Raw genomic sequence first — 27,519 nt, 5'->3', positions numbered from 1 at the left:
AGTGGGGTCCCTGGCATCCCAAGCTTCTGGTTCCCAACCATTTTTTAGATGTTCTTTGGTAGCATCACTGTTTTGCAAGCATACTGAATTATAAATGCTCCAAATACTTGATAGTCCCATACCTGGGAGATATGGAAGGAGGAAACTTCTGGAAGGCCAATAGTCAGTCACTGACCAAATTTCTACATCTGGGCATTTCTTGAGGGAGAGAGCTTGGCTATTTGGAGATGGAAAGTATGGTGACCTGGAATCAGCAGGTCCTGATTCTAGACCCACCTCTTCCTCTAACCAACTGAGTATTCTTCGTTCCAGGCTTCTGTGAAACCTCAGATTTGCCTTCTATATAAAAGGAGTTAGGACTAATCCCTCTCTAAAGTCCTTTTGAGTTTGTTGTATGTGACAAGCCCTGGCATTTAAACACCCTCCTGAAGCTACAGAAAAGCTGAAGAATCATTTAAAAATTAGGACATATCTTCTTACTTGGATACTGTAAGTCAAATCATAATCACTTCTAGAAATTAGATTGGACTAGCAAATAAGTAAGACCTAATATAAGTGCATTTCAGTAAAATCACTTGTAATGTACATTTCTGAACAATCTTTTCAGGCTCCTGACATGCCAAATTAGAGGTAAGTATTCCAATTAAGTCGTCATCCTCTTGGCAAACAAGAATAGGGATCAATATACTTGATGATGGTGAATGAAGTCCTTAGTTTCACCTCTTTGTGCCTTAATAATATCTTCTTCAAGGAAAGCCCAGACCAGCAGGGCCGCAACAATATCAGCAATGAGATTGGGTCTTAAGGTCAGCAGTCAGGCCATAAAACTCAACATGAAGACATCATTAACAGGCTGAAAACCACAAGTCTCAAGGTCCTGAAGTAGGCAGGCTTTAGGAGGTAGAATCAGCGACCTCTGGGTGGAACAGGTGGAGGAGGATGGAAGGTCTCCCTGGTTGGAGGCCTGAAATGAAAGATAACGCAATTATTATCAAATGAATTTAATTAACTAGTTCTTAGGCATCCATGATTTGTTGCAAACTTGGTATACTATGCAAAGGACATGTTCTTCAATTAATGAAAGTGGAGAAACATACGGACCTTTCAGTGGCATACATGCTAAGCTGTGGCTTGCAATCCTAGCTGCACATTAGAATCACCAGTGGAGCTTTGAAAAATAACAGTTGCCAGGCTCAATTCCAGACCTGTTCCATCATAATCTCCGGAGGATAGGGTATAAGCATCACAACTCTCAAATAGTGTCCCTCCTTCAACCAGTTATATTAACCATGTTGTTTATTTTCTGAGGCTTTGACATCTGGGCCCTGGCTGATCCTGGAGGGCCTGCCCCTCCTAGGGTAAGCTAATTCCTAGGGATAGCAAACAACCTGCAGTGAGCACACATTTCACATGCAAACTAACCAGTCCAGAGTCCATACCCCAACCACGTCCTTTAATGGGACTCCCACATTCGGGACCACTATCCACTGCCCTAATCACCCCAGGGCCAGGTGCCAGACAACTAGAGACAGCCCCTTTGCCCCGGAGCCTGTTGAAATTATTCAAACTAGCCAATCCTTAATCTGCCTAGCCTGCCTCACTTGTTCCTTCCTGCAGAACCCAAAATAAAGGCTCTTGCCCATGTTTCTCCCCTCCCTGCCATTTCTCCTGCCTAAACCTGGGGTTTTCCTGTGTGCCCTACCCCAGCATAATGTGCCCCCCTCCTCTTGGGATCTAGGAGTATAACGAACTACCTATTCAAAGGCAGTCGTCTCCTGATCTGCTGACCTTGCCATACCTAAATAATAATAAAACCTTTATTTTAAAACTCCAGTGATTCAAATATGCAGCCAGGCAGGAGACAGTGGGGAGATCCCTTGAGAGAGGACTTGAGAATTTCTGAAGTCGGCTTCTCACAACTACTTCCACCTGGGATCGCTAAGTGTGCTGTCCCAACTCCATGTCTGCTTTCCTAGAAGCCTCCCTCCACATTAGGTTAGACGGTTTTTGAACAGTACTAAATGATACTCCAGACAGACCTGGGTGAATGTATTTACAGAGGGTTCAACAACTGCAGATGGTATTTCCACAAGTGTGCTGTAAAACCAATATTTAATTCTCTTGGAAGCAAGTCAATAAGTCAAGAAAGAGAGCTTTGTCAGGTGCTGTAATTGAACTGTGCTACCCTGGAACTGCGTACTTAAGGACTGAATGAATCAATGAGTAAATATTTACTAAATGTCTCTTGAATGCAAGTTTGCGTAGGTCAAGGAAACGACAAAAGAGTTGGGAAAAGACAGGCCATTTCAGGAGCCAGAGAGGGAGGCAGAAGTAGAAAAGAATAACAACAGACATCCTCAGGAGGTCCTGCAGTGGCACCTGGGAGTAGATGGTTTTGTGTGGTTGTCTCTTTATCCAGAGAAAACAAATGGACAGTCTCCTTCCATCGCCTGACCTGCCCTGTGAACCATGGGCTTAAAGGAGAAAGCTGAAGGACAGTCAGGTGATACCACTTATCACTTGAGTAAGCTTAGGCTGGCTTCCTGGGTGTGGGATATAACAGCAAGTAAAATGGGCATGGATCTTTCCCTCAAGGTGCTGAGAATATAATGGATGAGACAGACAACAGGGAAAATCAGTACACTGCACTGAATGTTTTGATAGGGCACATTCAGAACCTATGAGAACATATGGCAGAGGCATTTATGCACACATCTGAAGAATAAGTTCAACTTCTCTGAACCTCTTTCTCATCTGCCAGACAGAGGTAAAGATACCTATATTGCAGATATAGGTATCTATATTGGAATTACAGATACCTATACTGTGTGAGATGACAGTTGGAACGTGGATAGCACTTCCTGGCTTAGAGTAGGCACTCAAGAGGTAAAGCTAATAATTTTATTATTATGATTAAAGATGTATTCTTAGACCTTTTCCCCACGTATGCCCCATAAGCCTTACATTTTACCTTCCATCACAAAGAGAGTCACGATTCCCTACTGGTCCCTCTTCCTCTGCTGCCCGACTCTGCAGTTGGGGCGAGTCTACAAGCAAACCATCTCCATATTTCATTCTGATGAACAACCCAGCTAAGTATTGGAAGCCCCATCTCAGGGAAATGGGTTTGTGATTACAGACATATCAGAACCATGGAAGTAAAGGTTACTAAATCAGAATCAAGTGGTGGTCTGTGGGGGAGACGGCCTCTCCAGGACGCTGGGAAGCTGGAGCTGGAGACAGGATTGTCCAGTCCAGAGACCTGGGCACTGGCTGCTTTTTCCTCCGTGTTGAGGGTGAGGTCTGTGCTGATGATAAGCTTGGTTCAAGAACCCAGCAATCCTAATGTTGGTTACATTCTTTTAAAGCAGGTCTATTATTTAGATGGTATGCTTTTGTACGATCACAACATTGTTAAAATATCTTTAAGCTTCCCTATTAGTAAATAGCCTCCGGCCCAAGTCCCCTTACTCTCTGACCACTACCCCCCACCCCCCAGGGACTTCACAGATCTCTTTACAAGTCAGCAGCTAAAGGATTAACTCTTGGTACTCCAGGAGGCCTTCAGAAGTATGTTCTGATTTGGCAGTACCTAGGCTACACCTTAAAGGGGAACGCATAGATTGTTAGTGATTGGCAAATCACTAGTAAATGGCAAAACATATTAAAAAACAAGAGGGCAATGGCTCAGCAAGATGTTAGCTTTTTTTTTTTCTCTACTGGCAGGACTTTACCTATGAAGAGTGTGACATTGTCAGCTGCCCACTCTATAGGGACTAATGCCCTGCAAGGGAAATGCCATGCAAAGATATAATGCATCTGCTCCTGTTCTTGTCACCATCTGCCTTTCCTAACTTTGAAGTATAAATATATTGGGAACTTACAGCGGGTGGGAATGTGAAGCTTCTTTCCACTAATCTGTAACCCACCTGCACTGTGGTACACGACTTGATGGCTAGCTGCCAACCCAAGCAGTAGCAATCTATCCATCCACCCATTCACTTGCATGATAAATATTTGCTAAATTCCTAGCAGGCGCCAATTACCGATTTAACTCCATTCTGTGCTGGGGAGAGTAGAAAAAAATTTTTTTCTAATCAAAAATCTCTAGGGACTTCCCTGGTGGCGCAGTAGTTAAGAATCTGCCTGCCAATACAGGGGACATGGGTTTGATCCCTGGTCCGGGAAGATCCCACATGCCGCGGAGCAACAAAGCCCGTGTGCCACAACTACGGAAGTCCCCGCGCCTACAGCCTGTGCTCCCCAACAAGAGAAGCCACCGCAATGAGAAGCCCGTGCACCACAGCGAAAGAGTAGACCCCGCTCGCCACAACTGGAGAAAGCCCGCGCGCAGCAGCAAAGACCCAAAGCAGCCAAAAATAAATAAATAAATAAAATTTAAAAAACAAACAAACAAACAAACAAAAACAATCTCTATTCTTTTGAGGTTTACCATCTACTTGAGGAGACAGGTATGTAAACAAGGGCCACAACCTCGGATGAATTATAATGGAGGTATTTGGGGAAACACAAGAAGGTTCACTCTGCATAGGAACATCAGGGAAGGCTTCACAGAAGAGGTAATGTTTGGACAGAGTCCTAAAGGATGTGTAGGAATTTTCTAAGCAGAGATCGGAAGGGAGTAGGAAGACAGCATTCCAGGCAAAAGGAACAGATTGAGCAAAGACAGTACAAAATGACACAGCTCACTAGGAATTGTTAAGGGGGAAACATCAGTGACTACAAGAGAGGGGTGGGACTCAGGGCCACGGCATGCTAAAAAATACAGAATTAAATTTAAGGCTTTCATGCCAGGAAGTGACATCACCAGCTATCTCTGCTCTAGAAAGGGCACTCTCTGGGGCAGTGGAGGAGGGACTGACTGGAGGCAGGGAGGTGAGTGTGGGCCTACAGGGATGAACTGAGGCACTGGCAGATGGAGAGGAGGGGTAGATCTGAAAGCTTCGAGGGCAGCAAAATGAACAGAGCCTGGGGAGCTGCGAGGGAGGCAGGGATGGAGGCTGACTCCGGGGCAGGCACTTGGGGAAGAGAGAGAATAGTGCCACGTCTCAGGCTGGGAAGTGGTGAGAAGAAGGCAGTTTGGGGCAGAGGATGGCAGGTTGGATGATGAGTTCAGTTTTGCATGGGCTGCGTTTGAGATCTTGGTTGGACACCTGGTGAAGTTCCCAATGAACAGTAGGAAACAGAAGGCCAAGGTACAGATGGAGATGGAGACTTGGAGTCATTGCTGACAATTCAAGCTCTGGGGTCAGCATGCAGAGTGAGAAGAGGAAGGGACCAGGACTGGAGAGAGTGATGAGCAGATGTGCTGTTTGAGAGAAAGCGGGGTTCAGGAGAACATGAGTGGGGAAGAGCTGCCAATTCCCAGATCTGGAAGTGGAGTGGAGACCACCAAGGTCAGCCTCCCCTCCTGTCCGTCAGTGGGTCAAGCATTCAGGAGAGAGGCCCATTTTATTCTTTGCTCAAACATCTCCTCATTTTATTATGAAAATTACATACACACTTTCAGAACAATTGCATCTTTCCAATCTTCACAGCAAAAATGCACCCAAACCCCGTTTCTATCAGAGATTTCTTTGCAAACACCATTTCTTTAGTAACATATGTTTTCCTCCTTTTCTCTCCCCATCTTTATCACAACATGTTTCCAGACTCCCCCAAAACAATTCATCTGCCATCTCTCTTTACACATTAAATGCATCCCAGTTTCCAGCCTTTAATTTCTGGAACCCATTTCACTGGTTGTTCTCTCTCCTGCAGACAAAATCCCACAGAGTCTTTGTAGCTATATATTGGAGATTGACATTCTTTTTAATCTTGGTACAATTAGATAACTGCCTCCAAAGTCTTTACCTTCAGGAATAAAAGGTCTTAGATCTTGTATCTTCTCCCATGACACCTGGACCTCCTTGGACAGGTGTAACAAAATGACTAAAAGACTGGACCCTGGAGTCAGGCACACCTAGGTCTGCCACAGACATAAAGTCTCCATCCAGTCTTAAGCCCCAGTTTCTACATCTGCAAAATGGGATAACACTAAATATCTACCACCTAGAGTTGTGAAGAGAATTAAATGAGCTAATGCATTTAGTGTGTTTAACAGAACACCTGGCACATAGTAAGCCCTCAATAAATATTAGCATTTATTACCACAGTTGCTCTCCACAAACACCCCTCCCCAATCCCCAAGTATATATAATTTTCAAGCAACAGAACATTATGCAAATTCAGGTGATTGGACTAGGTTATCGCTAAGGTTCCTTCTAGGGCTAATGTTCTAATATGTGAACTCTATTCTACACCAGGGAAACATGCTCCGTGAGTGTGAAGCAGCTTGGGACTGAGGGAGGCTTGTGTAGCAAGTGTCAGTACGTGAATGTTGCTGGGAGCACACGGAAAAGCGGTAATAGCAAGGGGAGAAATGGGAAGATCCTCAGCGCAGAGTCAGCGGCTCTTTCCAGAAAAGCAGAAGAAAAGCCTCCTTGTGGTACTTTCTCAACAAATTTCACTGATGAGGTTCATTTGAGTTACAAGTTTCAAAATGAAAAAAAAAAAAAAGAAATCCTAGTTTAAAGAAAACTTCATCCTTTTAATCTCCCCCCTGCCGTGCGCCCCTCCCCGTACCCCCAACCCCCCCCCCCAACCCTGCTTCACATTGTATTTCAGACATCAAAGAATTAAACTCCCAAGGCAAGCCTAGGCTTTTATTCCCAAAGGCTCCTTTCTGCCTTGGCAGACAAGCTAGCTTTGACCACCTCTTCTGTGACTCCAGAAGACCTTAAAAAGGTTCCTGCCAGAAGCCTGAACACAAACAAAGACATACATCAGAGCCCCATAAGTCAGTCACACTCTTTTGTCTAATGCCCAGCTGCAAATCTCCATGGGCTCATCCTTCTGCATAAAAAACACTCAGACTGTTGTGCTCTTACTAAGGGCCAGAAACACAATCCTTACGACTCTGTGAGGAAGTTCATTGACTATCTCCGTTTTTTGTTTTTTGTTTTTTGGCTGTACCACACACAGCATGAGGGATCTTAGTTCCCGGACCAGGGATCAAACCTGAGCCCCCTGCAGTGGAAGCTCAGAGTCTTAACCACTGGACCGCCAGGGAAGTTCCTACTATCTCCATTTTATGGACAAGGAAATTAAGGCACATGACAGTTAAATAATTCATCCAAGTTCACAAGTGGCTGCCAGAGACTTCCCCTGGCAGTGTTTCCCCACCACCACACCTTGCTGCCTCTCATCTTTATTTCCATTCCCAATTCCTTCTTATCTCCTGGTCCCCAAAAGGCACTGTCCCCACTATGCGGCCAAGGGAATTAGTTATTCATGAGCTGAATTCTAACCAGAAAAAAATTATGCAAAACATTGACCTTTACCAATGTAGTTCACTGACAAAATATTGCATTTGTTATTTAGAGTATGTGCAACTGAATAAAGCATCCCTTAAGTTAATGAAGAGTCCACGTTGAAATGTGTCCAAAGTATGCATTTCAGTGAGTCTAGCTCTGTGCTTATTCTTTTTTTTTTTTTTTTTAATAATTTTAATTCAAATAGCCACATGTGGCTAGTGGCTACCAGATCAGACAACTCAGGTCGAAGACAATCACTAGACATAGGAAACACATTTTGAGCAAGTGCCCTGGTTAAAGAGCTGGGTCTTTTTTTTTTTTTTTTTTTTTTTTTTTGCAAATATCCATTAATGGGGAATTTTTTTTAAATTAATTAATTTATTTATGGCTGTGTTGGGTCTTCGTTTCTGTGCGAGGGCTTTCTCTAGTTGTGGCAAGCGGGGGCCACTCTTCATTGCAGTGCGCGGGCCTCTCACTATCGCGGCCTCTCTTATGGCGGAGCACAAGCTCCAGACGCGCAGGCTCAGTAGTTGTGGCTCACGGGCCTAGTTGCTCCGCGGCATGTGGGATCTTCCCAGACCAGGGCTCGAACCTGTGTCCCCTGCATTGGCAGGCAGATTCTCAACCACTCTGCGCTTATTCTTAGGTCATTTAAGATGTCCCCAGATCCTACACTCCCCTGAAACTCAGAGAGTGAGGAAGAAATGTCCCGTCAGCTTCGATGTTACCTCTGTGAGGCGGCTCGGGGCGGCACCCTGGGGGGCCTCTCAAGGGGCACGATGGGTGTGCTGTCCACTTGCGGGGGGCCTGGACTACGACTTCTGGTAACCTCAGGGGCTTCATTATCCTACAGCAAAAAAGATGAGAAAGAAGGGTGAAAATCACATTAAGCAACAGCATAGCTGGACACTGCCATCCCACAAGCTCCTCAGCCCTCCCCAGGCTTTGGCTGAAGGTTACTCACTGACTGATAATCAACCCAGCAATACCAGGGCAGTTTTCCACTGACTTTGACTCCCAGAGTCACTGAGGAGACCATCAGACCCAAATTATCATTAGCGATTCGAGCTCTTGTTCCTTGCTACTCAGTGTGACATGTGGGCCACCAACATCACCATCGCCTGGGGGCTTGTGAGAACCACAGGGTCTCAGGATCCTCTTCACACCTGCTCCATCAGAACCCACATTTTCACAAGATCCTAGGTATTTCTTATGCATGTTAAAGTTTGAGGAGCATTGCTCTATGTAACCAGATAGGGCTGGAGAAATTTTATTTTTAAACAAAAGCCCCTTTTTGGGACAACAGAACGGTGACTGGTCCTCAGTCACAGGGTAATACAAGCCGTGCACTGGTGGGCGGCCCACTCCTAGGACCCTACCTCAGGGAGCCTCCTGGGTTGGCAGTGACCCATGTGACCTCACCCGCACATCCCAGCCGCTGGTCACTGGATCACACCCTGACCCAAATTGGGCCTCAGCCTAAGGCAGCAACTTACACTCTGCTCAGAGACCTTGCGGCTCTCAGGGGACTGTCTGCCACTATACATGTTGAGAAGCAGAAAAGGCCAGCGCCGCAGTGAGAGAAAAAGGAGATACCCACAGGCAAGAGGAGACAAAAGAGTGTGTGGCCTCGGGGGGTACACTGACCAGTGGCTCCGGCTGTGGCATGCCCCGCTCCTGACCCAAGCCCCGAAAGGTGACCACTGCCCCTGGAATCCCTGATACTCATCCAGTTCCCTCTCACCGATGCCCCTTTTGGCTTAACCCTTTCTCCTTCCCTCTCTTCCTTTCTTCCCCTCTTTTTATTGAGGTGAAATTCACATAACATAAAATGAACCATTTTAAAGTGAACAATCAGTGGCATTTAGTACATTCACAATATTGTGCAACCACCATCTCTATCTAGTCCCCAAACATTTTCATGACCCCCCCCAAAGGAAACACTGTACCCCTTAAGCAGTTTATCCCCGTTTCCCCTACCCCCAGGCCTGGTAACCACCGATCTGCATTCTGTCTCTATGGATCTACCTTTTCTGGACATTTCATATACATGGAATCCTACAACAGGTGACCTTTTGTGTCGGGCTTCTTTCACCTGCATTTCTATTTCCTGCAGGGAAACGACCCCCGGGACAAGACGTACGGGGGTGCGGGCCCCGGCTCTCACCTCGTTGTCCGCCTCCATCCCGCTGCTCACACTGAGGAGGCTCCGGGTGCTGGATCGGTTACTCGCGCTGCCTAAAGGGTGCAAACAAAATCAGCTGGACTGTGGATTCTCTCACGGTAAAGTAAATTGCAGAACTCTGGCTCTCACTTACTGACAGGAACAGTACACAAGCTGTGCATACGGGATTCTTCAAAATGCTGCCGTCTAATAACATTACCATGTTATTAGAGTTCAGTTTTTTCTTTCAGCATAAAATGAAATGGTTCATCTTTGTATTACCACTTTTTGCTTTACAGCTACCATTTACTGAGGGCTTACCCCACGTTATGTGCTTTAAAAGCATGACTGCATTTAATCCCTATGAAAACCCTACCTGATATTAGAGCTCCGATCTGACAGACAAGAAAGCAGAGACGCTCTAGTTCTCACATGTTCAGTGGTATTTCTAAAATCTGCAAACAACTTTTGTTGCTGAAGTTTTTGTACCTATTTAGGAATTACAGCATGTGCGAGTATCACACATGTATACATACCTTCTAAAAAGGGGCCAGTGTGACACAAAACACAAAGCACAGATTCAAAAGTATAATATACACACAGGGTAGAAACTCTGACTGTGTGAGTTTAGGTGCTCAAGGATGTAAGTTGGGGATTTATCACCTACCTCGTTGAAACAGCATTATCCAATAGAACTTTCTGGAAATGTTCTGTTGTGTGCTATCCAATTTGGTAGCTAGTAAGACACATGGCTAGTGCAACTGAGGAACTAAATTTTATTTAGTTTTAATGAACTTAAATTTAAATAGCCACATGTAGCTAGGGATTATGGTATCAGACAGCACAGCATTAGAACAAGCTCAAGAACGTGATTGGTCTAGCAGTGAAGAAGGAAGAATAACAGTTAATCAACTAAAACTCTGACTTTAATTTACCAATATTGCCTTTAACAGTATTGCCAGATCTTAGGTCTGCTGAATTTCCACTCAAAATAGCTCCTCATCATATTAGTTTATAGGTAAATTGCCTTAGTTTTGACTTCATTACGATACCAACTTTGACCTAATTAATTTAGATGTTAGCTTGATGAGAGTAAGTTAAGATTATAATTTTGGATTGTTTCTTGGAGGCAGATTTTTAAATTTAAAATAATGTGTCGAAAATATTTCTAGAAACCAGGGGATTCAGAGTTAGTCTATTAAGGAGCACGTGACCCTGTCTCTTTCTCTCCAGCTACCCACACATAACACTGTTCGCTCAGCCAGAATGTCCTTTTCTCCCTGCTCCCCCCAGCCCACCCCTATCCACAAATCGAAAACCTCCTCAGTCCCCAACGCTCAGGACAAATGCTATCGAAACCTTTCCAGATTCCCCCAAATGAAAGTAAACCCTCCCATCCACGGGCTCCCATCCCTGTGGAGCCAAGCCTCCCACGTCATTCATCATTGTTCATCCCCTTCCCTTACAACGAACCAGACTCCTTCCAAAGTTTATCCACTAGGAGGGAGCAAAAAGCTGTCCAGGCACTGGCTCCAGGATCCTGGAAATTCACACCAGACAGCTCCCCTTGTCCCTTCCGTTGGTGTTCCTGAATTTTTAACTCCCACCCTTTGGCTTTGAGCCTTCGCTCCTGGTTTATCAGCTCTGGCTGGCCCTCTCCTCTCTCCGAGGCTGATGACCTGCTTGGCCACAACCTGTCTGGACTGCACCACTGGTAGGAGGCTCTGGCCCCAGTCCCCATCATCTTCACTCTTGCTGGGGGAAGGGGGCAGTGCCCACCCCTTGCCAGGCTTCTGTCACCAGGGAAGAAGGATCAGACAAGCATCTAACTGGTACTATTTTTATACCTTCTCTCCTCCATTATAAGTCCCCTGAGGACAGACCCTATTTCTTTTTCAGCTTTATGTCTCCAGTTTACAGTCTAGCTCCATATGCACAGAGCCGTCCTCAATATTTGGTGGAGGAATGAATGAGAGAAAAAAAATGACCATATATATATGATCCTTAAGAAACTTGAACCAGACAACTTAGCAGAAGGTCAATGGTCTTTCTGTAATGAAACTTTTGTTCTCTTAAACATAACACTAATATTTTGTGCTTAAAATTTTAGTCACAACCAGATTTAACCTGCAACTGTTTCCCTGTAGTTCCCAAGAGATGACAGCTGCACCATAATAAAACAGTGCTGTTCTTAGGGTATGACTCTGGGGGTTGAGGGGCAGTTGGTGGATCAGAGCTGGGCCATCCTCACTCTCCCTCCTTGCCCTGGGAACTGTTTCTCTTTGGAAGGCAGTATGTCCCCATGGTGGAGCACACAGAGAGATCTGGATGTGAATCCCAGATGCCTTGCTTAATTTCCAAGTGACCCAGGGTAAGATGCCTAACCTAAGCCTCTGTTCCCTGGTCTCACAGCACTGCTGTATAGAGTGAGACCGCACGGTAACAGGCTTGGCACAGAGCCTGTAAGAGCAAGCATTTGATTAATTATGGCAGCTATCATCATCATCATCATCACCAGTCTCAAAATGGCAGATTATCCACTAGTGACCCAAGGGCCCTCACCTCCAGTGTCCATACCTTTGTATAGCCTCCTCCTCACCTCCCTCTCGGCTTAGCCATGTGGCTTACTTTGGCCAATATGACGTTAGCAAGTGTGATGCAAGCCAAAGCTCGATAAGTACTTGCACACTGGGGCTTGTCCTTCTGGAATGCTCCCTTTATGGATCTTGTTATCATACAAGAAGTTCAGGCTATTGAATTAGAGGCCATATGTAGAGAGTCCCTGAAGAGTGAGAGGCCATCGTGGATGCTCCAGCCCATGCCAAGCTTACAGCTGAATACAGTCACATGAGTGACCCCAACTGACCACAGGGGGTGGAGGTGAACAATTCCCACTTGACTCCTGGCTGAGTTTAGAATCAGACATAAATAAATGATTATGTTTCAAGCCACTGCATTTTGGGATAGTTTGTTACATAGCAATAGATAACTGTGCAACAGGGCCTGGATGCAGTCTACAGCCACAGAGTAAAATAAAATCCTCTGGTCTGTCATTTAATAACATTTTCTACCCCAATAAGATAGCCATCTCTGGGCGGTAAACCACCATACAAGGTAAGAAGCACAGTTTATGCTTTCCAGTCTATTCTCACACCAAGCTAACTCAAAGTAAAACATACGCATAAAATGGTTTAAATTAATCTGAACCTGAAGTGAGTACTCTGCATTTATCTTGTTAAATTTCCCCTTCCCCCACCCCAGAAAGCCCTGCACTCACCCCAAGAGTGTCTATACCACTTCTCCTCTCCTCTGTGACACGTCTGAGTTGGCTGCCTGCCTGTCCCTTGCTTCCTCTGCCACCTGTGATCACTCCCATTTCTGAACTTATCAGAATTCTCTAAATTGCCTAAAGGGGGGGGGGTGATACACATTATCACCCCCATAATGTAAGGGGAGGTTTTCTTCTCTGTTAAGTCTAGGCTTCTCATGTGGTTGTATGATATGCTTTGGGTCTGTTTCAACAGGTAACAGTGGCAGAGAGAAGGGCTGGGTTCTACTCTCATTTTGCCGTTGACTGGCTGTGGGACCTTGGGCAAAACTCTTTCCCTTTCTGGGTTACAAATACTCAATTAATAAAGTAAGGAGGGGGAACAGTTCAGAGGCTCTTGACCTAAGTCCATGGATGGGCAAAATTGTGTGTGTGCATGTGTGTGTGTAAACACATGCATGTGCATTTTTATAGGAAGCACATCCAGAGCATATATCAGACTCTCAAAGGGGTATGTGATACAGAAAAGATTAAGAACCCCTGGGTTAGGTGACCTTCCAGTTCCTACATCCATGTGGGGGTCCTCCACCTGACATTTACGGAGACGTGAGTCCTGAAATTCAGCTTGTCTCTTGCTCTTTCACTTCTCTCCTAGCTGTTTTGATAACACTGAAATGTTCAAAAGCAGGGAAACTCAATCTATTTGGCTTGTGAAGCTGGTGTGTCTGAAGTCAGCTAACACTGCCCTGGATCTGGAAACAAAGCCCCAGCTCCTGCCTGCACATCAGCGTGTATTGCCTTGTTGCAATCAGACTCCTATTCAAGCTGTCAAGCCAAAAGGAAGACATTTCCAAATTAGATCCTCAACTTTCCTATAAAGTTGGAATTCTCAAATCCGAGTTCACTGTTTTCTAATGTCTCTGACTTTGTGCCCTTTCCTTCCCCTTCCCACAGATGAAGCAAAAAGAACAGTAGGCAAGAGTCTTGGCCCTGGATCCAGTCCACCTGAGTTCAAATCCCAGTGCTACCACTTGTTAGCTATTTAACCTAGAGGAAGGCACTAAGTTTCCAGTTTCCTCCCCGGTAAACAGAGGTGATAATACCTATCCTGTAGAGTGATTATGAGAATTAAATCAGAGAATCTGTGGAAGAGGCTCAGTATATAGTAAATGCTCAATAAATATTAACAAGTATTATGATTAGGATTTTTCATTTATAAAAGCAATAGAGTAATAATTATCATGCAATCTGGCTTCACGGGATATTTGTATAAAGGATCTTTGGCACCCCGAAAAAGGCAAACCTCACAGGCTAAATGTCCCCCATTTCTTACACCTCCCAAGCCCAGATCAGGCTCCAAGTAAGATGTTCTGGGCTCATAACAGAGCACGTTTCCATGGCCCAAAGGCACCTGCGGGCCACCTGCTTACTTGCTGTGCTGGAGGTACTGTCTGTTTTCCAGTCTCCTCGTCTTAGCTCTGTCCTTGGGGGAAAGACGCTTTTCCTGGGGCCACTCTCATAGACTCCAAACTCCACTTTCCCTGGCAGGTGCTGTGAGTGCCGAATTGGGACCGTGATCTCCAAGTCTGCAATTAGAGGGAAAAGGGATAAGCTTTAAGGCACCAGGATGCCATTTACAAAACTGCTGGGCTGCTCTCTCCCCACCCACCTCCTCCACCTGAATCTGGAGGGGGCCTGGAGGGGAGGGGAGGGGGAAGGAGGAGGAGAAAGGGAGGGGGAAGGGGGGGGGATCCTGCCCAATTCAGTACTGAAACTCCACAGACTACTGTGTGGCAACTGCTGACAGAAAGTTGGGGTGGAGGAATGTTGGAAAGGGCAGAGAAATGCTTTTGCATCAGGTAGCAGAAAGAACATGTGATTAGGGAAAGATCCGGGGCCCCGGCTCTGCCACTCACCAGCTGTGGAGCTTGAGTTAAGTCAGTCGACCCCTCTGAATTACTTCCCTTTCTGAGGAGGGGTTGCGAATGCCATTGATTGTAATAATAGGTTATCCTGTGCATCACGCAGAGTTCTAAGAGCTTCCGTATTTTTAGCTCCTTGAATCCTCCCAACACCCATGAAATAAATACTATTGTCAACATTCTCAATAGAAACTAAGGTACAGAAAAGTGAAATAGCGTGTCCCATGTCCCTGTCACACAGTCAGTAAGGGGGACAGCTGGGATTTGAACCCAGGCTCCAAAGTCCAGGCCCTTAATCACTACTCAGACTGCCTCTCAATCCCTTAATAAGTGATGGATGAAGGGTGGGTGGTCCACAATGACAGCAATGATCGAGAGAGTTCACGAAAGGAGGTCCATCAGGCCCATGAAAGATTTTGTGACTTGCAAAGCTCATCAGTGGTTTGAGACCCCACAGATTCAGAAGGATAGATTATCCCTTTGCCCTGAAAAGCATTAACCTAACCTCTTTACTGGCTTAGCCCTGCTCAGTGGTTGGTCTTTCTTCCTCCCTAGATTTCCACCCCTGGGTGCTATGAGCAGGGAACAACTCCAGCTGACAAGTGGAACAAAACATCTGTGCGGGCCCAAACCAGCTTCCTCTCCAGGGAAGTGTGAGTGCCACGGGTGATCTCCTGTCACAGGGCTCCCCTTGAGGCCCTGGACCTTCCCAAGCCCTGGGGCGGGGCCTCTGCGATGAGGTGTAAGCGCGGGGGGACTTTTGGGGACACGTGGTCTCATTTTTGAGGACCCACTTCCTCCTCGGCTCTCCTCTGCTAGGGGATGGGTGTGGCAGGAAGTTCAGGGAGCACAGCGGCAGGGGTGGCTCTGCTTGCCAAAGCCAGAGGTCTGCCAAGAAGGGTAAACGGGTAAACAAGCGCAGGTGCGAGGACAGGTTAGACCAAGTGTGCTCAACATTCTGCATGGAGAATGTTAAAACAGTGGACTGCTGGTTTGCGTGAGCTCGAGCTTTCCTCATCCTAGAGACTCTGGTTCCAAGCGTAGTGTCTGGTCCTAGTACTAACCCAGCTTTCCAGGTCTCGGTGGAACACAGATCATTTTCATGTCCTTGGGCTCTCCTGGTTACAACTGAGCAGTGGAAGCACCCACCCAAGCTTGGAAGCACTTGGGTGGAGACTAGCCAGTGTACCCACACGTGGGTGTGAGCCCATGGTGGCTCAGAGCCCAAACAGGTGACACTTTTTTCCCCCCTCAGCTTTGACCAAGCTGTTTAACAACAGTCTCTTAAAGGGAGGTTCCTGTCCGCTTAATTCACTTCAATGAAGCATTTTTCGACTCTGAACAGTTCGAGGAGGAAGGAAAGTAAAATACACAGGAAAAAAGTTGGGAGTCAACAGTTCAAAAAATCAAGTAGAGTCAGTCTAAATGTCTACAAAATCCTGATATTCTTTGAATAGAGGGACACTGCCAGGAAAAATAATTATCATCACTATACTGCGTAGTACTTTTGCCAAAGTGCATTCACATGTGTTACTATTCCTCCTTTGAACTTCCGCTACTCCGTGAAGTAGATAAGCTGGGTGTAACCACAGATGAGGAAACTGAGGCACAGAGTGGTTAAAGGAAAAGTCCTGGATCATGAAGTGATTCAGTGACAAAGCAGGGATCTGAACCCAGGCCTCCTGGGACCCAGCCTGCTCCTCCAGGTCCCCCCATGCACTGGCCACAGACAACGCCCAGAACACAAATATTGATATTCTCCTCCACGGGGCCAGGGCATTCAGCAAGTCAGGAGTCAGCCAGCCCTTCTCTGATTTCCTACACCATCAGCGCTCTGCACTATCTCAGTGAGAGGAAAACAACTCCCCAGGGCTGAAGAAAGACTGGCAAGTTATTATGAACAGACTGTTACTTTTTAATCGTCCTTGGTCTTTTAACCCAAATTAAAGAAAAATCACCATTGTTTTTCTTTTCTAAGGCAAATGAGGTTTCCAAATGAATAGAGTCAGTCCTTGAGTGGAGTGGCCTCCATTCCTGGAAAAGGTCCTTCAAGCAGAAATGCCATTCATCGGCCCTAATTTTCCTATAGGTCAATGTTATCCTGTGTCGATGGTTTTCAAATGTTTTTTTGTTTTTGGTGAAGCAGGATTCTTTCCTCTAGTGAAAACAGAAGCTCAGTATAGAAAACAGATTTTTTAAAAAGGAGCTGCAATGGTTGAAGCAGAGTAAGTGGCCCCAAACCCTGTTCCAATCCTAATCTACTCCCCTACCCCGTCCCCAACTGCCCCCCAGTTCCTACCTGCTACCCCTACAAGCATGGATGCAGCAGCATTGGAGCACCTGAGTGTGAAAATCCCCAGAATAGGCAATTTCAAGTTAGAATGTACTAAATACACAATCGAGTTTTACGCAGAGATCTAGCATATCATATTTACTCAACCATAAATGATGCCTTCTCTTTGGCAGATGCTCTGATGACCTTGGGCCTCACCAGGCAGTACAGGGTCCAACTTCCAACTGCCTGAGCTTTCTCTGGGAGCCAGATTACAAGCACCCGTCTCCCAGCAGGCCTCACCCAAAGACACGGGAGCTGGTGTCTAAATGCCCCGCGGGAGGGATAACTCTTCCAGAGTGTTCTCCATTGACTCCCAGCGTCTCCGGGGAGATGAAACTGCAGTCTCCATGGTGCTAACTGCACGCTGCTGGCCGCCTTTCCTTCCTCTCTCACTTCCCACCCGTTCCTGTGTTCTCTAGGATCACCTCCCATATCAGCTCAAATCCTTGTCAGGGAAGAAAAAGTTCTAGAAATGGATAGTGTTCATGGCTGTACGTTATTTTGAGTGTACTCAATGCCAGCAAATTGTACGTTTACGTGCAAATAGGAAATTTTGTCTTATGTACATTTTACCAAAATAAAAAACAAAAATATAGGGAGACTCTTGGTGCTGATGGATACAACATTCTCCCCATGTGGGCTACTTGTGGTCCCCAGCCGTTCTGGCTCAGTGTCAAATCATACATAGTTTAATCTTTTAATAGTTATGACATTAATTAAAACCCTTGATGTAAAAAGTAAAAATACTTAACCCTTCACCAACACCACCCCCAAATCCTGGTCAGGGGTCTGCTTCTTGAAGAGTAGGGTAGCAGGGAAGGTAGGGCATCTAAACCATGTTCCTTTGGAAAAATTTAGACATTGACCATTCTAATCTAGACTAGAGCCACTGGTGGGTATCACTTATTCGGAGCCTGATTAGCCTTGAGTGAACTTTGTATAATGTGTCGAAAGCCACGATTCCAAGCCTGGCCCCTGGATGGTGAGTCCCAGCTCAGCGCACTCTCCCTGGGAAGCCCTGGCTAAGAGGATGCCAGCTGGTGTGCGGGTGGTTTTTAGAGTGCCTCCATGTGCCAGGCACCGTGCCTGACCCCAGTTATGCCCTAACTCATTGAATCCTCAGAGCGACTCTACTGGATGGGCACTTGTATTTGTGCCATTTTGCAGATGAGGACTGAGGCTCAGGCAGGTGAAGTATCTTGCCCATGGTTCCCAGCTAGTTAGGGGTGAACAGTGAGCAGGAACTTGACCTCAACCCTGCTGGCCCCAGGGCCCATGCCTGCAACCCTCTACTCCTCGGCGTGCATGTCTGTCTTGCTTCCATCTCTCCAGTGGGCCCAGGTGGAGCCTGGGTGGGCGGTACATGTGTGATGACACCAGTAGCTCGGTTCTGGAGCCCAGGCTGCTGAGCATACATGACTCCAACCCTACGACTCGCCGGCCTGCAAACACCACGTGCCCCACCAAATCGCAATTTTCTTGACACTACCTATATTTAAAAGCTTGAAATGTTTCATTCAATCAAGGCTTCTATTGACCTCTGGGTTCATGTGCTCTAGTTTTAAAAAGCACCTCAGCCCTCTACCACCTAGAACCCTATTGTCTGACTCTAGGATGACGGCAGCTCTTGAAACAGATTTTCTCCCTTCTCTCCTTCTTCCTCCTCTCAAACAGGAGGCAGACCGAGTATGAGGGTGGCTAGTGGCAGCATACATTTAAAACTTAGTCACCCAGGCAGGAGACTGAGGATGACCCCTCTGACCTTCTGCCACGGTTATATCCTCTTTACCCCTCTTCTTCCAAAAAGTCAAAATCAATAATATTCACTAGGCTGTATTGCTTGCAAAACACTGTGCTAGGCATTGTGGGACAGGCTGTAGCTGGGAAAACCAGACCTACACAAATAAAAGACTAACTCATGAGCTACCAGATGGTGAAGATCGCATCTTACAGGTCTCTGTATCTGGCTGGGTGCCTGGTGCTCAATAAGTATCTGTGGAATGAATGAATGGTGTCACCAAACGTTTCACTCAAACCAACCATTCCAACAGAGATTTCTTGAGTTCCACCAACGTACTGTGCTACATGCTGGGGATTCAGCAGCGCACAAAACAGACAAGTTCTTGTCCTCACAGAGCTTATGCAGGTGGTGGTGGCAGGGTTGGGGGGAGAAGGGGTGTGGAAAGTAACCATGAGGATAGAAACATAATTCCAGTCTGTGATTTGTGAGAAGAGGGTGAGCAATGGCACAGGATGTGAGTCGTGGAGGGCTACTCTGGAGATAATGGCAGAGAGAAAGGCCTAACTCTGAAGTATGAAAAAGAGCCAGTGGGTAAGGATGTGGGAAAAGAAGTGGAGGGGGGACAGCAAGTGCAAAGGCCCTGGGCAGAATGCCCTTGGCATGACAGAGCAACAAAAAGCAGTCCATTGCAACTGGAACACAGGGTGTTGGGGAAAGTGGAGGATGAGCTCAGGCATCACATCATGCAGGGCCTTGTAGGTCACAATGAAGAGTGTGATTTTACTCTTGGGACAAGAGCCCCCAAGGGTTTTGAGCAAGAGAGTGACATCATCTGATTTTTATTTTTGAAAGGTAGTTGACTACAGTTTGTAGGATTAACTGTAGAGGAATAAGAATGGACACAGGGAGACAACTGAAGAGGCTTCTGCATTAATCCAGGAAGAGGTGATGGTGGCTTGGATGCAGCTGTGGCATGGAAGGTCGTCAGAAATGATAACATGTACTTTGGAGGCAGAACTTCTGGGAATTGCTGATGGTTTGAAGGAATGAAGTAATAACAACCAGAGGCAACAGAAAAGAAGTGCCAGGTGGATGGAAGGGATACTAGGTTCTATAGATGATCAAATGAAGGAGTGCAATGGCCAGGAGTGATCCAGGAAGGCTTCACTGAGAAGGGGCTGTCAGGGCTGGGTCTCTCAGCGCTGGTAGTTTCATACAGGTGAGGAGGGAGAGGCATGAGCAAGGGGCCTGTGGCAGGAAGAGGTCCTGTTTGAAGACCAGGGTATTACCAGACTGACCAGGTTCATGGGAAGTCGGGCCGTTGATGGCAGCTGGAGACAAACTACAGAAGTTATGCACCAGCGTAGTTCTTTACGCAATGGAGTGCCATTCAAGATCTGAATGCCTCTGAAAGTCTTTTCTTGCCAGCTCTTCTTGGTATAAGGCCAGTGTAAATAACAGAGACACACCATGCCAGAGGCTCTCAGCGAGGATATGCAGTGCGGGCAAATGCCCACTCTTTGCTCAGGGGTGGTGGTGCCACATGGGTAGCACCTGGGGGAGGGAGGGTCAAGGGGAACAGAGGGGCCTCATCCTCGGTGAGCACAACTGGAATCCATGGCCCTGCTATTGGGTCCCCACCACACATGGCAGGAGCCCTGCTGCACCTGAGACCGGGGCTTCCAAAGCAGCGTTTGGTGTGGACACCGATGACGCAGTGCCCTGCTTGAATCAGAAACAGACACTATGTGAATGGGATTTTCTCTTTTCTCTGCTCAAAAAAAAAGTGTCTTCCTAAATGCCAAGGGGAGAGTCAGGTGCCTGGGGAGAAAGCATTATCATCCTCTTTCATGGGAGGACGGATGCAGAGTTCAAGCCTTCCTTTCATTCATTTGCTGACATGCCTTATGTGCCAGGTACTAGATTTATAGAATTAACAAGACAAAGCCGTTGCCCCAAAAGACCTCACAGCCTAGTGGGGGACCCAGATCTATAGACAGGTGATAGGTGCTGGGCAAGCATTCTGCCCACTCAGGCCCCAGCAGAAAGGACAGTCAAGGACAACAGAGCACAGCAAAGTCCCCCGGCATGCAGCACCCCCAGGAAGCCATATACCTGTCTGCTTTCCTGATTTTTGCTTCTCTCTCTGTCTTCGGGTGATGCTATCTCTTAGCCGTTTAAGATTTTCCTGGAAAAAAATTTAGCTTATTTTAAAAATATACACCAGAATTATACCCTCTGGGCATTAGAGTTTCTTTCTGATTTTATGACATTTGCAAGATATATCACATTGCAATAACATTTCCAACGTGCAGATGAGGCTGGAGTGCATTTGCAACCGGCTCCCAGAGAAATCCAAGCCCTCTTAGAAGTTGTGCCTGAAGAGAAGACATCTTGTCCACAGCAAAGTATTTCCCCTCCTCTCTGGTTCTCAGCTCCTTCCCAGCCTTATAACCCACCACCCACTTTGCACGCCCCTTAGACAAGCCAGTCTCCTACTTGCTTACAAGCTCTCCACCTACATTCCTACCTCTGAGACTGTGTTCTCACACATTCCCCTGACCCTGAGGGACATGGATTCCATGACTTTGTTCCAAGCCTGGGTCAAGGCCCACCTTCTAAGCGCCCCCTCCCATATTGCTCCAGTCCTTACTGCTGCCCATGCCATCTGCCACTGGGCTACACTGCCTTACCCTGTGTGTGTGTGTGTGTGCGCACGCACATGTGTGCGCGCGTGGTCTCTTCAGAGGTACTGTGAGCTCTCGAAGGGCAAGAGACCAGGTCTCAGACCTTTCTGTAATCCTGCGGTCTGGTCTATCGCAGTCATTCAATAAATGTTGAACAGACATGTGAGGGTCAAGATTTGTTGCTATTTTGGTCAATAAACAACAATCAGCTTGAAGTTAAGTGTCTGAGCATTCTAGGGAAATGCCCCAGGGACCAACATCCAGACCATCTGGTTGGAGCAGAAGGTTCCCGTGAGGGAGTCACGGAGGCAGGACTGAAAGGTGGGTTGGGTTGTGACTGCAGCTAAGAGACTGAGCTTGGTCTAGGAAGCAGCAGGGAAACATGGGAAGTTGTGGGCTGGCCATAGCTTTAAGGTCTGGCAGAGAGGAAGGGGGAAGGAGTTGGAGGCAAGGAGATCCACCAGGAGACAATGTGATAGGGCAGAGGCAGGCGATACAGGCCAGCACGGGGATGTGGCAGAGGGAATGCAAAGAAAGGAGCAGAGGCAAGGGAAGAACGTGACGGAGAAAGACCAAGCGAGACACACAGCTGGCTGGATGCTGGGGGTGTGGAAGACGAGCCCAAGAGAGGGTGATGCCTGAACTTCAGCGTCTGGAAGATAACAGTGCAGTGAACAGACACAGGGCGTCGGGAAAGGGCAGCAGCCTCGAGGGACGGTTTGCTGTTGGATGTGCTGCAGGTCTAGGGCGCTTCAGGGGACACACTCAGCTGGTGGCTGGAAAGGTGTTACCAGAGACACAGACTCAAGAGTCACCTGCACGGAGAAGCTGAAGGCAACCTGGGCGGTGCCTGCTCACGGGAGGGGAAGTGAAGGAGACAGAGGGGTGGACAGAGGCGTGGAGGGAAAGCACGGTGGGGCAGCCCCGGGAATAGTCTTCACACCCTCCAGTCCTTGCATGGGGGGTGCTCTGGAAGCACCAGGAGGCTGTCAGAGCATGGAGTACTCAGCATTTACTGTGTGTCAGGCGTGCTGAGGGCTTTACGAGGTTTACATAGTCTAGTCCTCTCCCTTCACATTTCAGAGATGGGAGAGTGGAGGTACAGAGAGGCCAAGGTCATCCAGCCCGAAGAGGCAGAATAAGGCTGAACTCAGGCTGCCTGGCTTCAGAGTCCTGGCTTCTCCTAACTACTGTGCCACGTGGCACCAACTTGGCAAGGAGAAAGAAAATCGGTGTTTGGCCAGGACCAGCCTGTTCCCCGCAGCCCTTCAGCCTCCCTGGGTCTCCTGGGTGACGAGGGCCCTGGGTTCCTGCATCCAGACCCCCAAAGGGAGGAGGACAGGCTGGGAGAGCAGGTGACCCTGTTTAAGGGAGCGCTCAGAAGGCAGAAGGTGTAGTGCAGGGTGCACAGGCTCTGGAGTGAGAAAGGGCTCGTTTGAATCCTGACTCTGCCTCCTCACCTCTCTGGCCTCACTTTTCTGTAAAATGGGAGCAATGACACTTATTTCAACACAGGCTGTGAGGGGTAGAAGAGATTAGGTCCACTCAACGCTTAGCACAGTGCCTCAGATTGTTGTCAGAGATGGACAAATGCAGCTTTAGGACTCATGTCCCCACTTCTCACTGTGTGGAGTTACATATCCTCATGCTAATAGCAAGAGTCTCCCGACAGCCCAGCCCTCCAATCCCAGTCTCCTCTTGAGTGGTAGCCATTCGGATGGGCGTGGGCTAGCCGTTCCCAGATTTTTGCCTTTGCATTTGCATACATGCCTACAGTTTGTGTGTGTATGTCTGTGTGTATGTGTATGTTTGTGTGTGTGGGGGGGGATGTGTATGCATGTGAGTGTGTTTTAACTTGAGTGGTTTTATGTCTGAGACTTGTTTTGTTCACTTAATCATAATTCTTGGGAGCTGTCCAAGTTCTCTTTGAGTTCTGAAGTATGATAGTTCTGTGGGAGTGTTGGCAGTAGGAGTAGAGAGAAGACCTCTGAGAAAAAAGGTGGAAAGCAAAAGTATAGGGCCACACACAGAGGGAAGAGGCAGGCGCAGAACTGGGCCTTGCAGTTGAGTCTTGGTTCCTGATCTCTAGCCTCACGACAACAAGAAAAGCCATCCAGCTCTCAGCCAGGGAGCCACGTGGTTACAGACAACAGGTGACAAATACACATATGCACTGACACACCGTGATACCCAAACATGTTCTCAGGCCCAGTCACAGGTGTGCAGTTACAGCAATACACAAGACAGCCACGGACCCAGCCCTCCTCCACTGTCTAGCAGAGAAACAGACATAAAACAAAGTCCATCTGGAGCCAGTTACCTGCTGGAAACGAAAGGACTCAGACCGCTTCTTCTGGTTGAGCTGCCACTCTTTGAAGTGGAGCACGGCCTCATCCACGTTGACGATGCCCAGCTTCACCTGCTCCTGGAGGGTAATAAGCTGCCGCTGGCCTGGAGTTTTCATCCCAGCAAATGGGTCATACACGCTTGACTGAGGCCTGTCCCTCCAGGGTCTGACAGGTGGCTCTGGAAAGGATGGAGAAACTCAGCTTGACAGCACCGCCGCTGGGGAGAGCCGACCGGATGAGCGGGGTTAATGAGGCTGGTCATGGGCTCAAGAGGATGTGTCTCAAAAGAACAGTTACATGTGGAACCGAGAAAAGGGAGATATGACATGGAATCAGAGAGAGGGAAGCAGCTAATAATTTCAAATCCTGTGACACTGAAGTAGACAAGGCCACACCATTTTAGGAAGTAAGGCATCCACGGAGTGAGTCAACATGAATTACTGAGAAGCCTTTAGACCAGCATTTCTCAACCTTGGCACTATCGACATTTTAAACTAGATAATTCTTTGTTGGTGTTGTGTAGCTGTCTCGTACGCTGTAGGATGTTTAGCCTCATCCCTGGCTTCTGCCCACTTGATGGCAATAGCATCCCCTTCCTCAGTTGTGACAACAAAAAATGTCCCAGACGTTGCCAAATGTCCTCTGGCAGGTTGGGGGGTGGGGAGTGGAGGAGAAATCACCCCCAATTGAGAATCACTGATTTAGACTAAAATCCACTCCAGAAGAGAATATACAGGAAAGTCTAACCAGGCTGCTTCTCCCAGCACCACTTCCAGCCCTCCCCATCCTCCCTGCCTCCAAGCAGCATGGGGCACAGTGATTGTGGACCTATGGGTATGAACTGCCTGAGGAGACTGGAGTGCTAATAGAATCATGACCCAGTCCAATATCACCAGGTAAAAATTAGGTTCTGGGTCCCAGCTGACTCTCCTTGGGTTGTTCGTGTGCCAACCTCTCCTCCGTATTAAAAATGTATAGTTCTCTGCTTTGGATATTCTAGGGAAGTATGAAGCCAACTCCTCTCTCTCCAGGCTCTGTGACTCCACTAAGTTCTGTGGGGAAAGAGCTACTTGAAGAGGTGATGGGGCCACTGGAGCATATGAAAACGACTTGACATTTCACTGCTCATTTCCTGTAGGGCTATCTTTGATTCTAAATTTCTCCAGCAGGACCCCATGTGAGCATTGTGATTCAGGGATACGGTATGAAGGAAAAAGAGAGATGACTTCACCAGTGGGTATTGAAAAAGCTTCAAAGAAGCTAATGTATCATTCTTACCAACCATTTACTCATCTGTCTACACACACTGACATACCTTTCTCCCAGGTTTGCCCTCTTCCAGGCTGTCTTAATTGTGTTGGGAGATGGAGTGTGGGGACAAAAAAAAAAATGCAAAAGTCAATCAGTTCCAATCTCCTACCACCGAAGTCCTTAGGGAAGCTTTCAGACGTTTAGATGGTGTCATAGTTCCTTTTCAGAAGAATCATCAATGGGATAATACTGAATGCCTCTCTTTAGCACAAGGAAACTAATCAAGAACAAAAGAATACTTATCTCCTCAAGCTTCCTTAAAAGGTCTTTGGAAAAAAAAGAAAAATGTCACCCAGTGGCAAGCAAAATGCCTCAAATAAAAGTTGAATTAAAGTATAGTTTAGCTAATACAGATAGGGTAGGTAAATAGCACGGTAGGGCTGCATCACTAGGTAAAGATTGGGTGCTGGGCTGCCCACTTTCATCCTGTTGGTATCAGTCTCAATGTTTAAATTGTACTTTAGTGTGCCGTTACAGACACTTTCTAGGGTATTAATGTTGTTGGTATGATCAATTTGTACGGTGTTCTAAGGCACCCCAATCTCTTCTCCTCTCCCTTTACCATCAGTACAGCTCCACTTCCGGTATCTCTTGGACCTCTCTGTTTTTCAAGGATAAGGAGCTGTTACACCTGGAAGTCACTGAAACATGAACACTTCCACCACCCAGAAGTTCAGGTCATACAAAAGGAAGCTGAGGACATCTGCTGACCTTTCCTGATGCTCTCTGAGGTAACGTAGAAATTCTCAGGCCGCTCTTGACTTTTTTCTGCAAAAACTATGAGATAAAGATTATTCTAAGTAAAGCCAAATAAGATCTCTTTCTAAAAGGCTTTATAATATTTTATACATTTACCAAAAAAATTACCAAAATCTTGTACAAAAAAATAATAATAATGGATCACAACTTGGACCACTGTATGCAGTTCTATAAACCAAAACTTTAGGAGGCAACCAATGAGCAGAAGCTATAGGGATTATGAAACGAAGACAGACCAAACCAACAAGGTCTCAAATCAGAAAGACAAAGCCAGTCAGAGGACATGATCAGCATTTATGAGATCATTAAAGAAAAGGGTAAGGTGAACAAGATTACCCTTTTCTGGATCCTTGAATACTGAAGTGAGCCGTGGAACACCTTGAAGTTTGAGAATAAAAGGAAGTGCCACTTTACATGTCAACAAGTGCCATAAGACAGAACTCAGAGCAGTGGAACAGGTAAAATATGTGCAAGGCTCCAAAGGGACTTAGATGAAGTCAGTCATGCACAAGGGACACATAAAGACTTGTAGGGAAAACTGGGAAATGACAAGCGTTCACTCAGTGGTAGGACTGCACAGTGATTAAGTCTCCCTGGGCTCTGCACACGACTCCCTGGGTTCAAATCCTGGCTCTGCCATTTATGAGCCATACAACCTAAGACAAGAGGCTTGACCTCTTCTTGCCTCAGTTTTCTGATATGTAGAATGAGGATAATAATTGTACCCTCCTCTTTGTGGGGATTACACGAGTTAATACATGGAAAGTGCTGAGAATAGTGCCTGGCACATGTAAGCACTCCATGTTAACTTTTATTATTCACATCTAAACCTTGAGATTGATGCCAATAAGACAGCAATACCTTGGCTTGCTAGTTAACACAAGGGACGTCTACTCAGTGCTTTACAGTTTATAAAATAGTTCCCCATGTATTATTTCATCTGACCCTCACAATAAGGCTCTGGCAGAGTATTATTATGCATCATTGTATACATATATTATTATGATACCCATTTTATAGATGAGGAAACTAAGGCTAAAGAGGGTGAAATGACTTACCCAATGTTCCATACTGTACAGCTGAAAAATGCAAGAGCTGAGACTTGAATCCAGGTGTCCTAGACTCCAAACCATTGCCCTTTTTGTCATCTCCTGCCCCTCTCCTTTCCTTTCCTCCTCACAGTTTCCTAGCAAGTCCATCAAGGCTCTTTAGGAACCACCTATGCCTCTCCCAACTGAACTTCCCACAATGAGCCAGACCATCAACACCCTCTCCCCACCCCCTGCCATTTAGGCATTATCAATATATACTTGCAAGCTTCTTCATTTGGGTTCCCTTAGAAGCAGACCTGGGGGACTTCCCTGGTGGTGCAGTGGTTAAGAATCCGCCTGCCAGCGCAGGGGACATGGGTTTGATCCCTGGTCCGGGAAGATCCCACATGCCGCTGAGCAACTAAGTCTGTGCGCCACAGCTACTGAGCCTGTGCACTAGAACCCGCGAGCCACAACTACTGAGCCCATGTGCCACAATTACTGAAGCCCGCGCGCCTAGAGCCCATGCTCCGCAATGAGAAGCCCGTGCACTGCAACGAAGACCCAACGCAGAGAA

The 27,519-nt window shown here is 46.8% G+C and overlaps 1 protein-coding gene across 1 annotated transcript in view; it reads right to left on the bottom strand.

Annotated features, from left to right (window-relative positions):
- Nucleotides 1–559: 559 nt before the first annotated feature.
- Nucleotides 560–27,519, bottom strand: part of LOC132350387 (phosphoinositide 3-kinase adapter protein 1) — a 96,615-nt gene continuing 69,655 nt past the window's right edge. Inside the window, exons 10-16 of the mRNA XM_059899561.1 lie at nucleotides 25,864–25,929; nucleotides 23,814–24,019; nucleotides 20,922–20,994; nucleotides 14,239–14,394; nucleotides 9,544–9,614; nucleotides 8,105–8,223; nucleotides 560–964 (exon numbers count right to left, since the gene is read on the bottom strand). Coding sequence (XP_059755544.1) covers nucleotides 907–964; nucleotides 8,105–8,223; nucleotides 9,544–9,614; nucleotides 14,239–14,394; nucleotides 20,922–20,994; nucleotides 23,814–24,019; nucleotides 25,864–25,929 — 749 coding nt within the window. The 3' untranslated portion in view covers nucleotides 560–906. The remainder of the gene's footprint in view (nucleotides 965–8,104; nucleotides 8,224–9,543; nucleotides 9,615–14,238; nucleotides 14,395–20,921; nucleotides 20,995–23,813; nucleotides 24,020–25,863; nucleotides 25,930–27,519) is intronic.

The sequence above is a fragment of the Balaenoptera ricei genome, chromosome 16 (genome assembly GCF_028023285.1).
Source record: "Balaenoptera ricei isolate mBalRic1 chromosome 16, mBalRic1.hap2, whole genome shotgun sequence".
Classification (NCBI taxonomy): Eukaryota; Metazoa; Chordata; class Mammalia; order Artiodactyla; family Balaenopteridae; genus Balaenoptera; species Balaenoptera ricei.
The sequence above is the reverse complement of the archived record's forward strand: the minus strand, read 5'-3'. Positions and strand labels throughout refer to the sequence as shown.